This window comes from Pseudorasbora parva, chromosome 20 (assembly GCF_024679245.1).
Source record: "Pseudorasbora parva isolate DD20220531a chromosome 20, ASM2467924v1, whole genome shotgun sequence".
Lineage (NCBI taxonomy): Eukaryota > Metazoa > Chordata > Actinopteri > Cypriniformes > Gobionidae > Pseudorasbora > Pseudorasbora parva.
Genome location: NC_090191.1, coordinates 9,544,908 through 9,562,659, shown reverse-complemented (window position 1 = coordinate 9,562,659; position 17,752 = coordinate 9,544,908). Strand labels below are relative to the sequence as shown.

Below are 17,752 nucleotides of genomic sequence, written 5' to 3'. Positions count from 1 at the left end.
GAATACTGCTGAGAATGAGGCGGCTTCGGCCCTGGCTTGGAGACTTAGTCACGTTGGTTGGTTCCTTTTGAAGTTTTCTTAGCTTCACGCTTGCCACAGACCAGCCGGATCTCACGAAAATGCGTATAAATAGTACGAGTGTGCAATGTCGTGGAATGTAAACGCCAAAACTCCAAAACTGTTTTTCGTGTACATATGATACGCACTTTATGGCATATTATACATACGAACCCCCCACTACGCTAAACCTACCCAAGAGTGTGTCATACATACGAACCCCCCACCCCACTACCCTAAACCTAAGAACTGTGACTTGGAATCTCATATGGTCCGTTGTTTCCGGAAGAAAGCACTGAACCCGCTTTGGATGAAACCCAAGAGCGTCATATATACACCATAAAGTGTGTATCATATGCACGTGAAAAACAGCGTATCATATGCACGTCAAAATGAGTTTTGGCGTGTACATTCCACTGCATTGCACACTCGTACTATTTATACGCATTTACATGTGATCGGGTTGCACTGACGGACAAGCAATGTACGCTCAGTCAACTCCAAAACTTAGACGAGACGATCTTCCTTTCCTCCCTTGTTCGGCAACACTCACTCCCAAGCAACTTTCAAACTTTCAGCGGACTGGAAACACGACCTCGGGAAGAGGGAAGCTCCAGCTTAAAGAACGCTCTTAGAAGCCTCGCTTGCATCCTCTTATACTTAGCACAAAATAAATCCATGCAATATTCTATCGAGTTTAGATGCATTTAAGATTTGTGCCCCTGTTGAAGATGATATTATTCTTTCTTGACTCTCTCGACTTACTTGTTTGTTAAATTACCATTCTGCTTTCCTTCTCTCTTTCTCTTCTTTCTTTACTTTTCATTATTCTCTATATACATGTATTCTTTATTTAGTCGTATGTATTCGTAGTTTCAATTATTAAAACCAGTGTATCCACGTTTGATTGTCATTGCCGTCGCTCACAAAACATAAGTCACTTCAATGTTGAGATCAAGCTTTGAGCTCTCATAAGTATCTTTGAATATTTAAATTAATATTCTAATAGTTTGGAAAGTTTATTCTTTATGCCCAGAAGGATAACCTTCCTGAACATTTGATAAGAAAGAATAAAACTTTGTGAGAGTTGATAAAAGATTGTACTGTTCATTAGTTCATTTAATAAAATATTTAAAAGTTATTCTGTAATTTTATATATATATATACATACATATACATATATATATATATATATATATATATATATATATATATATATATATATATATATATATATATATATATATATATATATATATATATATATATATATATATATATATATATATATATGTATATATACACATACACACACAGGTCCTTCTCAAAAAAATAGCATATTGTGATAAAGGTCATTATTTTCCATAATGTAATGATAAAAATTAAACTTTCATATATTTTAGATTCATTGCTCACCAACTGAAATATTTCAGGTCTTTTATTGTTTTAATACTGATGATTTTTGCATACAGCTCATGAAACTTGACATGAAGCATATCATGAAAAGGTTCTCTAAACAAGCTATTAACCTAATTACTAATTAACAACTAATTAACTCTAAACACCTGCAGAAGATTCCTGAGGCTTTTAAAACTCCCAGCCTGGTTCATTACTCAAAACCGCAATCATGGGTAAGACTGCCGTGCAATGTCGTGGAATGTAAACGCCAAAACTCCAAAACTGTTTTTCGTGTACATATGATACGCACTTTATGGCATATTATACATACGAACCCCCCACTACGCTAAACCTACCCAAGAGTGTGTCATACATATGAACCCCCCACCCCACTACCCTAAACCTAAGAACTGTGACTTGGAATCTCATATGGTCCGTTGTTTCCGGAAGAAAGCACTGAACCCGCTTTGGATGAAACCCAAGAGCGTCATATATACACCATAAAGTGTGTATCATATGCACGTGAAAAACAGCGTATCATATGCACGTCAAAATGAGTTTTGGCGTGTACATTCCACTGCATTGCACACTCGTACTATTTATACGCATTTACATGTGATCGGGTTGCACTGACGGACAAGCAATGTACGCTCAGTCAACTCCAAAACTTAGACGAGACGATCTTCCTTTCCTCCCTTGTTCGGCAACACTCACTCCCAAGCAACTTTCAAACTTTCAGCGGACTGGAAACACGACCTCGGGAAGAGGGAAGCTCCAGCTTAAAGAACGCTCTTAGAAGCCTCGCTTGCATCCTCTTATACTTAGCACAAAATAAATCCATGCAATATTCTATCGAGTTTAGATGCATTTAAGATTTGTGCCCCTGTTGAAGATGATATTATTCTTTCTTGACTCTCTCGACTTACTTGTTTGTTAAATTACCATTCTGCTTTCCTTCTCTCTTTCTCTTCTTTCTTTACTTTTCATTATTCTCTATATACATGTATTCTTTATTTAGTCGTATGTATTCGTAGTTTCAATTATTAAAACCAGTGTATCCACGTTTGATTGTCATTGCCGTCGCTCACAAAACATAAGTCACTTCAATGTTGAGATCAAGCTTTGAGCTCTCATAAGTATCTTTGAATATTTAAATTAATATTCTAATAGTTTGGAAAGTTTATTCTTTATGCCCAGAAGGATAACCTTCCTGAACATTTGATAAGAAAGAATAAAACTTTGTGAGAGTTGATAAAAGATTGTACTGTTCATTAGTTCATTTAATAAAATATTTAAAAGTTATTCTGTAATTTTATATATATATATACATACATATATATATATATATATATATATATATATATATATATATATATATATATATATATATATATATATATATATATATATATATATATATATATATATATATATATATGTATATATACACATACACACACAGGTCCTTCTCAAAAAAATAGCATATTGTGATAAAGGTCATTATTTTCCATAATGTAATGATAAAAATTAAACTTTCATATATTTTAGATTCATTGCTCACCAACTGAAATATTTCAGGTCTTTTATTGTTTTAATACTGATGATTTTTGCATACAGCTCATGAAACTTGACATGAAGCATATCATGAAAAGGTTCTCTAAACAAGCTATTAACCTAATTACTAATTAACAACTAATTAACTCTAAACACCTGCAGAAGATTCCTGAGGCTTTTAAAACTCCCAGCCTGGTTCATTACTCAAAACCGCAATCATGGGTAAGACTGCCGACCCAACCTGGCCATCATTGACACCCTCAAGCGAGAGGGTAAGACACAGAAAGAAATTTCTGAATGAATAGGCTGTTCCCAGAGTGCTGTATCAAGGCACCTCAGTGGGAAGGCTGTGTTAGAAGGAAAAAGTGTAGCAAAAAACGCTGCACAACGAGAAGAGGTGACCGGACCCTGATGAAGATTGTGGAGAAGGACCGATTCCAGACCTTGGGGGACCTGGGGAAGCAGTGGACTGAGTCTGGAGTAGAAACATCCAGAGCCACCGTGCACAGGCGTGTGCAGGAAATGGGCTACAGGTGCCACATTCCCCAGGTCAAGCTACTTTTGGGCTACAGAGAAGCAGTACTGGACTGTTGCTTAGTGGTCCAAAGTACTTTTTTCGGATGAAAGCAAATTTTGCATGTCATTCGGAAATCAAGGTGCCAGAGTCTGGAGGAAGACTGGGGAGAAGGAAATACCAAAATGCCTGAAGTCCAGTGTCAAGTACCCACAGTCAGTGATGGTCTGGGGTGCCATGTCAGCTGCTGGTGTTGGTCCACTGTGTTTTATCAAGGGCAGGGTCAATGCAGCTAGCTATCAGGAGATTTTGGAGCACTTCATGCTTCCATCTGCTGAAAAGCTTTATGGAGCTGAAGATTTGGTTTTTCAGCACGACCTGGCACCTGCTCACAGTGCCAAAACCACTGGTAAATGGTTTACTGACCATGGTATTACTGTGCTCAATTGGCCTGCCAACTCTCCTGACCTGAACCCCATAGAGAATCTGTGGGATATTGTGAAGAGAAAGTTGAGAGATGCAAGACATTGTTTTTTCATGCAGTGGTCAATTTTGAGATTTTGGGCCAGTTTGCTCCCTTAACATGTAAGCTTTCATGTCAAAATAAAAAATATGTCGACATTACATATTAATGTGGTTAATTCACTATATTTTGTCAACTTGCGCCTTTAGAGTTCTACCCGAAATCATCAAAAGTTATTCTAATGCGAGCTCCCGTGCCGTCTCCATTCACAGAAACATGTCATGCCTGGTATCATTATAAAGCTCTCAGCATTGTGTATGATAATATCTAATCCAAATATGGGAATTCCCTTTGTAGAACTAACCAACTGCGAAAGTTTGCAGCCGAAAATCACATCTGATTGGCCGATGTGTATTCTCCGCCTGAGAGAAAATGCAGACAACGCCGAAATAAGCTCATAAACGTTCACAGAAAGTACAGAGTAGCAAGAGATGATAAAAAGAAAGTAAACAACAACATATTAGATGACGAAACCCCATCAGAATTAGATTCAAATAGTTATATATGGACATACAGCAAACAGGGACAGTTTTTTGCTGTTTTTGTGAATGTTGTGATGTGAGTTGTTAAGGTAGTTATCTTCAGCGTAAGGCTTTTGCTATTAATAATTGATTCGTTTATTAATTTCACAAGTGTTTTAAATGTTATACACTGCTTATATAAATTAAGTGAATATATATTTAGTTTTTTAGGTTGGGGGAAATCCTATCTTGAGTTATAGGTCTTTTTACTCCAAAAAAATATGGCGAAAATTGATTTTTCAAGGCTATTGTCAGTATTCTATAATTAACTAAAACACAAAATTAGATATCCAAAATCCCCCCGGTAAAAGCCCTCATATCTAATAAGTCAACAAATAGAATCAAGAATTTTGAGCCTGGTCCTTTCCAATTTCCAGATTTAGCTTTTGGAAATATATGCAAATGAGCGTCTATTTAAGTATACAAGGCCTCATTTGCATATTAAAACATTATTTTATACAAAACTTGTAATACATTTTTTTTTCTTATGTTCATGCCAGTAATCAACTGGAAAAGTCTGATAGTGATATCTTGTAATTTAAAAAAAAAAAATCCCTATTCACCTGTAGTGTCTCGCCTTAAGGCCGCTATCGAAGCATCCTGGGCCTCCATAACACCTCAGCAGTGCCACAGGCTGATTGCCTCCATGCCACGCCGCATTGAAGCAGTCATTTCACGCCTGCAAAAGGATTCCAGACCAAGTATTGAGCGCATAACTGAACATAATTATTTGAAGGTTGACATTTTTGTAATAAAAACACTTTTCTTTTATTGGTCTGATGAAATATGCTAATTATTTGAGATAGGAATTTTGGGTTTTCATGAGCTGTATGCCAAAATCATCAGTATTAAAACAATAAAAGACCTGAAATATTTCAGTTGGTGTGCAATGAATGTGAAATATATGAAAGTTTAATTTTTATCATTACATTATGGAAAATAATTAACTTCATCACAATATGCTAATTTTGTGAAGGACCTATATATATATATATATATATATATATATATATATATATATATATATATATATATATATATATATATATATATATATATATATATAAACTATAAATTGTCTAAGTTTCTTCATGTAATCACAGACGGAATCTATGATGGTAAGATTCATACCTGCAAACTGACCAGAGCCGATGGTCAGCTGGTGAAAAAAAGTGACATGTTTCTGAATTAAATATTTTTAGGGGGATCTCTGGGGCATTGCCTTCCATTTTTTTGTGCACTCTGACAAGAAAATAAAGGTAAAAGGTAAAATTTGCTTCAAGTAAAAAACATTTACACTATAGTGCTGGGCATTGTCACAAATTCCACAATTTGATTTGATCTTCATTAACTTCGGGCCTATCAGGTAGAGTACATAGCAAATTGTATGTAGGCTACTGTACAATCATGAATGGGGGGGGGGGGGGGGGGTTGGTGGCATAAATATATTGATTCTGAAGCAATATTCGTGTCTGTGTTCTATCAGCTTTTACATAGGCCTACTTAAATCTGCATATGTGATATTCACCCCAGGGCGTTATTTAATTTTATGAAGGCCATTAAAAAAATAAAATAAAACTTATTTGTATGCATCATCTTTCATGTTAAATTCTTACATTTGATTAATAAATGCAGTTATAATAGTAAGACACTAGGGCTGTTACCAATCAAATTAAATTATTTAAACTGCAAAAATAAAACAGCAATAAATAATGTTATGAGATTGATGCTCTAAATGTTTGAATATACAAATAAAAAAAATTCAATGATACTTTTAAACATGAAACTAATCCGTTCAGAACAATTCATGCTACACAATGTTCAGCAAAACAGCTCCCTTAGTCAACTTGTGTTATAAACAATATCATAAATTATAAAAAAAAAAAAAAAAATTAACTCAGTTTTCCCCAGTATGTTTCTTCTGTGAGTTTATAATGCTGCTCATTTGTTTTGATTTCCCCACGAATGTCTCTCACAAAGAGACAATCGCTGTTTACATTGAATGTAATAATAATAAAATTAAAAAACGGAATCATTCTCGTATTCCTGGTTATTTTAATATTTTATTTGTCCAGTCGGGAATGTAAAACCCTCTTTCATTTGTCCCAGACAATGATTAATGTTGAGCCCTTACCTTACAGACAGTCCTGTGTTCATTCATGATTTTGCTTGTGCTGTGTGTGTGTGTGTGTATATATATATATATATATATATATATATATATATATATAGGGGGTATCGAAATCGATTCGTATCACGACTTGAGGTGGTCAATACGATTTAAGGACAATATTGGTTAATTTAGAACGATATGATTCGAAACAATTCAGTGACTTGAAATCGATTCAGTAACTTTTTAGCCAAACATTTAAATCAGTGTGACTGTTTTATTTCAGTTGAATCAAATCGTTGTTAAAACTAATCGTTACACCCCTAATATATATATATATATATATATATATATATATATATATATATATATATATATATATATATATATATTCATTATTTGCAATCTATTGTTGTTAACTATATGTAAAAACTGCAGAAAATGTTTATTTTAAATGTGATTGTTGGTGCATTTTACAAAAAATTACCATTCAAATATGCAATATAAAAATTATAAAAAATAAATTAAAAAAATAAATAAAAAAGCATTTTTCCAAACATCTTGAAAGTAATATATAACAGTATATATTATATTCAGAACTATATGTTATCTGCTGACTTTAAAGGACAACTCCGGTGAGAAATGAACCTAGGGGTAATTAACAGATGGTTACTGAGTAGATCGTTCTCTGGGATGCGTTTTCATGAAAATCGAATGTTAAGAGTTTTATCTCTAAAAACAGATTAGTTTATAATGCTTGTCTATGGGGCACAGGGTAGACACAGGGTGGTAAAATTAAATCGCTAGTTAATACCACTAACAAGGCTCAAAATAGCCTCACACTAACACGGTAGCATAATGAGGGTCCCTAAATGCAAACCGAAGCATTGAGAACTTTGTAAGAGTACAAACAGTTTAATAAGAAGATACTTTATAAACATAGTGCCTTACGCGTTCACGGACAGGCACCATCTTGGAAAGCAGTCTCGACTCATCGATCCACGAGCGCTGTTCTAAGTGAGCTGGTCGATAGGAATTAAGTTTGTGAAATGTAATAACATGGACATTTTTATTTTTATTTATTTATTTTCTCTGTCGCGTTCAGTGCTTTCTTCCGGAAACAACGGACCATATGAGATTCCAAGTCACAGTTCATCACTTAGCAGAGCTCTCGTCGCTCGATGAGTCGAGACTGTTTTCCAAGATGGTGCCTGTCCGTGAACGCGTAAGGCATTAATTGTACTAAATCGCGGAAGTTAACCACTAGTAATGATGCAGAATTTTATAAGAATGTGTTTTTCACTCATTTTCTGATGCAAGTGCCATTACATACTGAAGTTTTGGTAACAAAAACAATAGTAAAAGTATAAAAGTGAGGTGACCAACGCTATACATTTTGCCACCTTCTTGCTAGCCGTCATTACCAAGCTACTGCTTTGATGATGCAAGCGCACCTTGGTTCGGACCCAAATATCATAATATGAACACAGTCCAGTGGGGGGCAGAGGGAGTGTCAAATCAAGTGTGAAAGCACCCTAAGTGTATCTGTGAGTATGATGACACATATATACATATATATATATATATATATATATATATATATATATATATATATATATATATATATATATAATTTCTTTTTAAATGGCCTTCTTCCAGAGTGAATGCACAAATGACTTTGAAATTGCTCCTTGTTCTAAGCATCTTGCCACGCTGAGGAACCCTGCGATGCGTTTCCACAACGAGTTTGCCAATGACGCTTCAGGTCTCTTTTATACGTGAAACTCTCATCACACTGAAGACATGTGAAAGGTCTCTCGCCAGTGTGAACTCTCATGTGAGTCTGAAGGTTTCCATTGAGTGTGAAACTCTTTCCACACTGAGGGCAAGTGAAAGGCTTCTCTCCAGTGTGAACTCTCATGTGAGATTGAAGGTTTCCTTTAAGTGTAAAGCCCTTCCCACACTGATAACACATAAAAGGCTTCTCTCCAGTGTGACTTATTATATGATTCTCAAGATGTCTGCTGTCTTTATAAGTCATTCCACACTGATGACATGTAAAATGGTTCTCTCTCGAGTGAAGCCTCATGTGCTGTTTAAGGGTTACTTTGTGTCTTAAACTTTTTCCACACTGATCACATGTGAACGGCTTCTCTCCAGTGTGACTGTTCCAGTGATACCTTAGGTTTAGTTCTGTTGTGAAACTTTTTCCGCACTGTTGGCAGGTGTAAGGCTTCTCTCCATTGTGAAGTCTCATGTGCCTGTTAAAGCTTCCTGTTTGAGTGAAACCTTTTCCACACCGAGGGCAGGTGTAAGGCTTCTCTCTGTTATGAACGCTCATATGGCTTTTTAGGCTTCCTTTTTTCTTGAAACTCCTTCCACACTGCTGGCAGGTGAAGTTAGTTTGTGTTTTTTTAGCTCTTTTTCGTGAGGAAGTCTTTTCAGTCTGTGAGCAACTAGACGATTTATCTCCAGTTGTGAAATCATGATGTTCCTCATACTGGTCTTTCTCTTCTATTTCATTCAGGACTTTACTCTCCTCTTTCAGGGCTGCCAGGTCTAAGGAGAAACAAGACAAATACAAGTTAACAATGGCACAAAACAACAGAAACCAAACATTTAGGCATGTATACTGCATCCTATAACCACAAAGAAACTGAAAGTGTTGTTACCTGCAATATCAGAACCTCTTCACAATATTGTTTACTCTTTACTTCATTTAGGACGTATGCCAAAAACTTTCAAGCTGGCGGCTATCAAACCCCTGATCTAAAACCTAGTTTGACCTCCATATATCTGATCCCAATTAATAGATGTAACAACACTGTAAAAAAAATTGTTGGTACAGTTAAGACCCTGCTATCAGGTCTTTGAGGACATTTCGGTAACACTTTACCTTTTCCAGTCTTGTCGCACATGTACACACTATGTATTTTTTTAATGTTACTTATAATAACGGAGCTATCATTTGACTGCGACAACATCTCCAAGACGCTTCTCCAAGAAACCCTCCTGCAAGCTCCCTAAAAGGTTTAGACCTCATAGTTTTTAAACCTCCTTAAAAGGTTTAAAAACTATGAGCAAGTGTACCAGGACGAAAGCTGTTTAAAACGCAAAGGGTGCAAACACTGATTTGATTTAGTTATTAAGATTTAATTGATAAACAAAATCTATTTATGACTTTATTTTTGAAAGCATTCTCATTTTACAGCATTTTTCCTAGTGTCTAAAACTGTCCACAGTACTGTAGCTTTGCAGGAAGGATTCTTCAAGCGTCTTGGAGATGTTGTTCTTGAGGATTTTGTCTCATTTTTTCAGTTTCTTCATGTAATCACTGATGGACTTGATGATGGTGAGATTAGATCTCCGTGTGGATCAAACACCTGTTGTCAGACTCCTTCTGCATGCAAAAATCTCACTAGAATTGATTACTACAATTAATGGCAAAATACATGTTTGAACATGTAAACTGATATTACCTACTGACACACTTAAATAACTGACTTAAATACATTTTTGGGGGGTGAAAATACTATCGTGCCTAAGACTTCTGCACAGTACTGTATATCTACTAAATATTCTGGTCTATAACTCCTCCCCGAACTTCAGTCTTTTGATCATTCACACTGCATAACTGTCACTCGTGTGCACGAGCACCGATTTGCCTGGATTATTGTGGTCATTTGTCTGCGATTTCGCAAAACCTGTCTGTGATTCTGAATCGGGGTTAAAATTAGGCAGTGTTAACTTGGCATTAATTTATGTGGAAAAGTGCATTTTTGCCTGACTTTCAATCAAGTGTTTGATGAAACATTCAATACGGATTAACATATCCCAAATATTATTTACATAAAAACATCAAAATGTTTTAAATGATTTTGATCTGATTTCTAAACATTTGCTACAAGCTCATAGGCTGCTAGCACAGACATCCCAATCTCATTCTGGAAACATTTTACTAAATAACTTGCCTGTGTGCCTACACACATTGGCCCTCATTTATTAATCTTGCGTAGAAACGGGCGTATATGTTGCCGCAAGATTATGCTTACACTCCTCTCACCACTTGATTTATGAAGCTGTGCGCACCTCTGCAATCCAGGTGTACGCAATACCTTCCCTTGATAAATGCGGCGGCTGAAAACGATCGTCATTAGAATAACACGCCCCTATATATTCAAGTCTCTGCCTCCTTCACGCCCTCATTTTACGCCATGGACACACGGAAGACGGCAAAGAAGCGAAACTTCTCCGACGTGGAGATCGAGACCATCACCAGGGGGAAAAAAACAAAATCGTTTTATTTGGGAGTTTAAAGAGTGGGATTAAAGGTGCCCACAAAAACAAAATATGGACCCAAATTACGAGTACTAATAATAGTGTGGGGGTTGAGAAGCGCACTCCAGCAGTTTAAATAGCTGTTTGGATGATAAATTACCTATCACAATGCATTATTTTACAGCACGTTTTGAAACAATTAGCATTTAATTTCCTATCACGGCACGTATTGGGGTGTACAATAGTGATGATGATGTGATGTGGAGTACCATTAATTCACATTAATAATTGCATGTCAATTTGTAAAAGTCTTCTTCTTCTTATTATTATTATGATTTTTATTATTAATGATGGTTATTGTTATTTAGAAGAAGAATGTTATTATTTATTTTATTAATATTATTATTATTTAAAAGAAGAAGACTGCCATTTTTATTATTTTGTCATTCTGAATTATTTTCAGTCCCAGTCCATGCGCAGCTGCCCGGCCTAACCCTGAAACGTCAGGTAAAGCGCACAGGCTCGCAACCCGAGGAATACATATGCTTACAAATCAAATGCTTTAGTAAAGTCACACAAATGAAACACTGAAGTCCATGTTGCTCAAAAATAAGTTTATAATTACTGTTGTTGTTGTTGTTAATTTTTTACAGTGGGTCATAATATAGCATATCTTGTCAGTGCGTTTTGTGGTGTTAGGAATTGTTTTTCTGAGCATTTTCGCACTAACTCAAAACGTGCGTACACCACCTCCTGAGCTGGAGTAGGATTTGAGCCAGAAACCCTTTAATTATCTACGCCAAAGTCCATATTGATAAATCTCAAAGTCACCGTGGTTTTGGGTGTACGCAAGGTCAGTGTTGCCAGATTGGGCAGGTTCCCGCCCAATTGGGCGGTTTTGAATTTGATTGTGCGGGTAAAAATGGGTTTGGGCGGGTGGACAAAATTTGGCCTGGTTTGGGGTCAGTTTGGCGGTTTTCAAACATCTAAATGTTATAGTCTAATGGGTTAATAACAAACTCAAATGTGCATGTACTCCATGAAATCAGTCATCATGACACACACAGGCCCAGCATAGAGTCAGCTGGCAGGTGTTGACGTCGCCAAACGAGCACTTTCAGCCAATCAGCGATCAGCAGGGAGACACGCTCATTCATGACAGGTTTTTTGAAGTTGTAGCTATTCAAGTGATCGCTATGGAAAAGTGACATAAATATACAGTAATGAGTGGAAGAGTGAACCAACTCTCAAAACATGGATTACACCTGTGACTTGAAGATTCTTTAACCAACTCTAAGAGCACAGATGAATGACTCAAATATACTGTATCTTGTCCATCATGACGTCCATACATAACGTTACTGTAGTTCTGTCTAAAGAAGCACAACACAAAGATAAACGCGTTCTTGTTCATTTTTGGTTGTAGGATTATCATACAATATGTATCAGTGAATGACACATTTTGGCGGTGGTGTGCGTGCATTAATGTTTGTGTAATGCCTGCTAATTACGTTGTCTATTTCAATTTTTGCACATAACTTCACTTTTTGCACATAAATTAGTTTATTCTTACCGTTGACATTTGAAAATGAGAGCCTCCATGTGTCATCATCAGTTAATTTTATGATTTTGACAGTTTTCACTTGGAAATTTTAGCCATGAGAAATTGATTTTTTTTTAGGGCCGGGACTCGATTAAAAAAATTAATCTAATTAATTAGAGGCTTTGTAATTAATTAATCGAAATTAATCGCATTTTAATTGCATATAAATATTTGGCCTGAGAACAATGAGAAGTAATTTTTCACATGTATTTTTAGTATACCATTGAATAATGACTGAATACATAAGCTTAATCAACAAAATATTGTTTATTTATTTCAGTCCAGCAGACCAGTGCAATGTTTGCCATTAAGTGTAGCAAAAGCATATTTGTGATATTTGAGGCTCGATGTTCTGCGGTGATATGCAAATTCCTTGTTGTATAGCTTGCACACAACCCTGCTCTTGACGACGCTTCCATTCTTTCGTTTTTTAAAACAAAATTTCCCATCCACGGGGCCGAGCAAAGCGGTCTCATCAGCTTCTTCGTTCATGTTTACTCATGCCCTGCGTCTCAATCAGCTCCATAGTTCCCTAGTCAGGGCACTGATCAAGACATAAGTCAATGGGCTGACTCCCTGATCAGTGCCCTGACTACTGAACTAGGGAGCTGATTGAGACGCACCCAAGGTTTGTTGTTGTCTTGACTCCGGAGCGCTAGTTGGTGTTCCAGTATAATCGGTCCGTCGAAACTGATTCATTGAAAAACGTTCCGCGGTGCAAAAATAAATGCGGTTAAATTTTTAATTTTTTTGCGTAATTAATTAACGCGTTAAAGTCACGTAATTAATTAATCTTAATTAACGCGTTAAAGTCCCGGCCCTATTTTTTTTATTATTTTTTTTATCATTATTTAGTTTTAAGGAAATAAAATGGAGCTAATCAGTCTTGACTGACATGGCAATACAATTATATCACATTATTTTATTAGTTAAAACTTTGGGCGTTTTTTTCTTGGATTGGGCGGGTTTTAGTGAGCTTTTGGGCTGGAAATCGTCAACCCAATCTGGCAACACTGCGCAAGGTTTACGCTGGAAATTTGGTGTACGCACTTTTGATAAATGAGGGCCATGGAATGGCAGGTTATGTTCCAAGATGAAAGATGTGAAATACACCTCAGTTGTAGTCACCTTCTCAGTGAGACTGCCTATCTGAATGAAAGACCTGAGATATATTAAAGCCGACTTCCCTGCACTTAGCCTCCATAACATGTTGTGGTCCCTAAAAGACACAAAAGCATAAAAAAATCATTTCTTTAGGCCTATGCAATTAATTGTTAATTATGATAAAATATGTAGATCACTTTAACCATTTATATAAGCTGCTTATACTATTTAGGTTTTATATATATAATTATACTAACTGATTTTATATATATTCTATTGTAACTGTTCCATTAAAAAGGTCTGAGGAGTTTTATTTTTTTTTTATGTAGCCTTGGCAACTAGCCGGTCTGAAAAATATGCACATGAAATTAAACTTGTTGAACTCATAGTAATAAAACAGGAAAATAGTAATAAAACAGGAAAAATTACTAATTTTGGCACCCCTATGGGCAAGTGGCGCCCCTAGCATTCGGCTATTCCGCTTATGCCACGGGCCGGCCCTGACTGTCCCTCTGCCATGGCGCTTCTGTTTCTAGATACACTGAACAGTGCGCACGCTACACGGTTTGGACCACAGTCTCTGTCTCGCTTGCACCCTCTTGCGTGCACGCTCTAGATTGCGGGAGATTTTAACTAATTTGGAAGATGTGTTCAGAATTTTGCCGACCGGATACGGCGAATGTTTAATCCGTCAGCGAGCTCTGTTTCACCTTCGTTGCTCTGGTTGGTTGTAGCGGTATCCTATCACGTGCAGAGGGAGTTTGAAAGACAACCGTTTATCCCGCCCCTCGGATTGAGCCCTGTCAATGGTGAGTTTCCAGACCAAACATCTTGATGTAGGTCTGGCTTTTCAGGCTACATGTTATCACAAGTGAGACTGAAATTACTGAAGACTTGTTTCGGTAGCTCAGAATCGATTCTTTACTAGAGACAACTTTATTCATCTTGCATGTGGATCTTTTAACCTTTGCAGACATTTTACCTTCACAAACAGATTTTAGTATAAACTACATAAAAGGCCATATAAAGAAAAGCATAATAAAAGCTTAAAGAGTCTCAAAATACTCTTAGAGTCACTAAAATCAGGGTAGAAAATTGTTCTCTTCAACAGTTTTGATGTAGGCCTAATCCTAGTAACATTATAAGAACACAGAGGAAAAAAATGCATTAAGAGGGGAAAAAAGGCATTAAGTGATGAAACAAAATATTAAGCTGAAATCAGACTTTCACAAAAGGAGAGAAATTTGTAGGAGGCCAGACAGGGTTCAAAACACCTGTCAACATGTAAAGACCAAAAGTATTTGTAACCAGCCTTCAAAAAGAAATCTAGATTATGTGTGTGCGTGAGCACGGATTAAGTGATATAGGTTAATATAAGCAATTAAAATAAATATGTGATTAGTTGACTAACGGCTTAAATGGGTGACTACTAGTCGACCAGAAAAATCTTTAGTCAGGGGGCAACCCTATTTTCTATGTAATGTTACTTTTTGCATTTATATTATTAACTTTTCAAATCAGTCCCTTTTTTAATTTTTTTTTTAAAATGACTTACTTTTACACTTTTACATTTACAGATTATTAAATAGATAATAGGTCTAAGCACATTGATTTATAATCGGTCCTGGCAGTAATGATTTAATTCATTAATAAAAGGATAAGTTATTATTTAAACTGTTTCTTTGCATCTATTATCAGTACTGGCTCACCATTTATAAAGGTGTGGATGACCGCGTACGTCCGCCACCACCAAAGACCCTTTTTCATGTCAAAACTATCAATTATTTCTGTAGAGCTGGACATTTAAATAAGGATCAAATGACTGAGATCAGCTTTGAGAATGAAACCAACCTGTTTGTTCCTCAGTATCTTCAAGTTTCACTCTGAATGTTTCTTCAATCTTCATGTCTTCACTCTCCTCTTTAATAAACGTGATCTTTATTTGTTCCACAGTTTCTTCATGTTTCACTCTGAATGTTTCCACAATTTTCATTTCTTCGGTCTCCTCTTTAATAAATGCCATCTTTATAAAAGTCTCACGTGGATCTCAGTCTCTTCACCAGGAGTTTTTCGGTGTGTTTGTCCTGTTTAAGATGAGAATAATTACAGAAAGAAAAAATAAATCCAAAGAGTTAATGGATTTATGACCTGATTAAACAATTTTTTATATTTAATGATTTGTATATCACATTTAAATGTGTAAAGGTTTTCAATACACTTTGTACACGTCTCAATAAGCTCCCTACTTCAGTAGTTAGGGCACTGATCAGGGAGTTGGCTATTTTAAACAAGTAATTTGTTAATAAGGCACGCAACACTATTTTATAGGTGATAGATTGCTTGTTTTTCAGCAGGAATGCAAATAATTCTTTCACATTTAAATTATTTCATTAGGTTAACTTATACTCTACTTGTGGTTAGTCTGCCCATCAACATGCTTGTTTGCTTTGCGGCCCCTTTAGATATAGTTTTAAAAAATAGACCACGCATTCAATCTATGTCAGAGCGCCAGCTCGTCCACAAATCTTTTTACAGCGAATTTTGACACTCTTGCCGGCGCACAGTAAGGCAGTGTACCAGTTTAATTATCTACAGCAAAATACAGAGCTTTGGTGGTAAGTGAGCGAATATCTAATTAACATCACTACATTCGAAATTCATGGCTAGAAATTACATCACAAGTGGAAAATATTGGTCAAAAATTTGTTGGTCAAAAAAAACACAAACTAACCAGCAAACACAACTTTTGGATGCCATCTTTTTTTTCTAGCTCAAATTTCACAAAATAGAATGCATAGAATTGTGGGATATCAACGGCAGCGAAGGATACATTTATGCTGCCTTCAAAACTCGATCAGATGAAGGTCTCAGGAGACAGGAAGTGAAGCCAACATTAGATACGGATGTGCCTGGATGCCTACCTTGCAATGGGTCCTCCGAAGGCAGCATTTTCCAGGTTTTAGAAGCAGCCCATGTTTATAACAAACTGATTCACGGTAAAGGGAGTGAAATGAGACAGCTTCTCTGTTACCAGTGTGTAGATGCAATTTACTCACACAAAATAACCTGCATTGATGTTAGATAATGCATTGCAATGTTACATTCAATAATAACATTCCTTTTACAGTTCCCCATAAAGCTATTAAATTACCAGAACAGTTTGCTTTAAATGATTTTAAACACCAACCTTTCCTCAGCCAAATCACAACAGATGCAGAAGGGAGCAGCACACACTTATGACATCATATCTCCACTCCAAAATAAAAGCCCTGTTCTAAGATTACAAAAGTTCATAGAAATATGTATGTGTATTCACATACAAATAATAAAACGTATATCAGTAGCACACAGAGCTGAATTCTTGGTGAAATAGATATGTATATCCATGTTGTTCAATGATGTGCTAAAAACTACCAATGGCAGTGTTTGAATTATATCTAATACATGAGATTTTGTCTAAAAGGCAAAACAGTAATGATTTTGTACATATCATATTTGTTTATTAATTTACCTACCTACCAAGGGTCAGGAACATGTTTCTATATCAAACCATATGTATTTGATATGTATCAAATAAAACTATTAATGACCTCATGGATTCTTCTCAGATATGTGCAGGCTTACAGTGTTTCAGTCTAGCTGTTGCTGTGTTTAAAATCTGTGACCCTGGACCACAAAACCGGTCATAAAGGTAAATTTAGGATAGGACAATATTTGGCCGATATACAGCTATTTGAAAATCTGGAATCTGTGTGCAAAAAATAAATAAATATTGAGAAAATCACCTTTAAATTCGTCCATATCAAGTCCTTATGCATATTACTACTAATATTTATGGTAGGACATTTGCAAAATATCTTCATGGAACATGATCTACAGTGACATAACCTAGACCTATTATAGTATTTTCCAGTGTCTGACAGGATAGTCCTTGTACTTTTTGCTATGACACTAGAAATTGCATTGAACAAAGATGACTGGCTTGTTTAAAATAATGATAATAATAAATTCCCGACCTCTGGTAGATTGTTTCTGAACTCAAACATGACTCTTAAATAGAATCTCATATGTGCTTTTTGTAGGTACATTT

The 17,752-nt window shown here is 35.9% G+C and overlaps 1 protein-coding gene across 2 annotated transcripts; it reads right to left on the bottom strand.

Moving 5' to 3' along the window:
* Window positions 1-8,328: 8,328 nt before the first annotated feature.
* Window positions 8,329-17,722, bottom strand: LOC137049325 (gastrula zinc finger protein XlCGF57.1-like). Of its 2 annotated transcripts, XM_067427842.1 has the most exons (5): window positions 17,679-17,722; window positions 16,850-16,936; window positions 16,584-16,728; window positions 15,514-15,746; window positions 8,329-9,236 (listed from the first exon to the last, which is right to left on the bottom strand). In XM_067427842.1, exons 4-5 carry the CDS (start codon window positions 15,683-15,685, stop codon window positions 8,374-8,376), a joined length of 1,035 nt encoding a protein of 344 aa, XP_067283943.1. In that variant the 5' UTR covers window positions 15,686-15,746; window positions 16,584-16,728; window positions 16,850-16,936; window positions 17,679-17,722; the 3' UTR covers window positions 8,329-8,373. The 2 variants fall into 2 exon arrangements, with proteins under 2 accessions (XP_067283943.1, XP_067283944.1); XM_067427843.1 differs by lacking the exons at window positions 16,850-16,936; window positions 17,679-17,722 and having other exon boundaries at window positions 16,584-16,839.
* Between the last annotated feature and the right edge of the window lie 30 nt (window positions 17,723-17,752).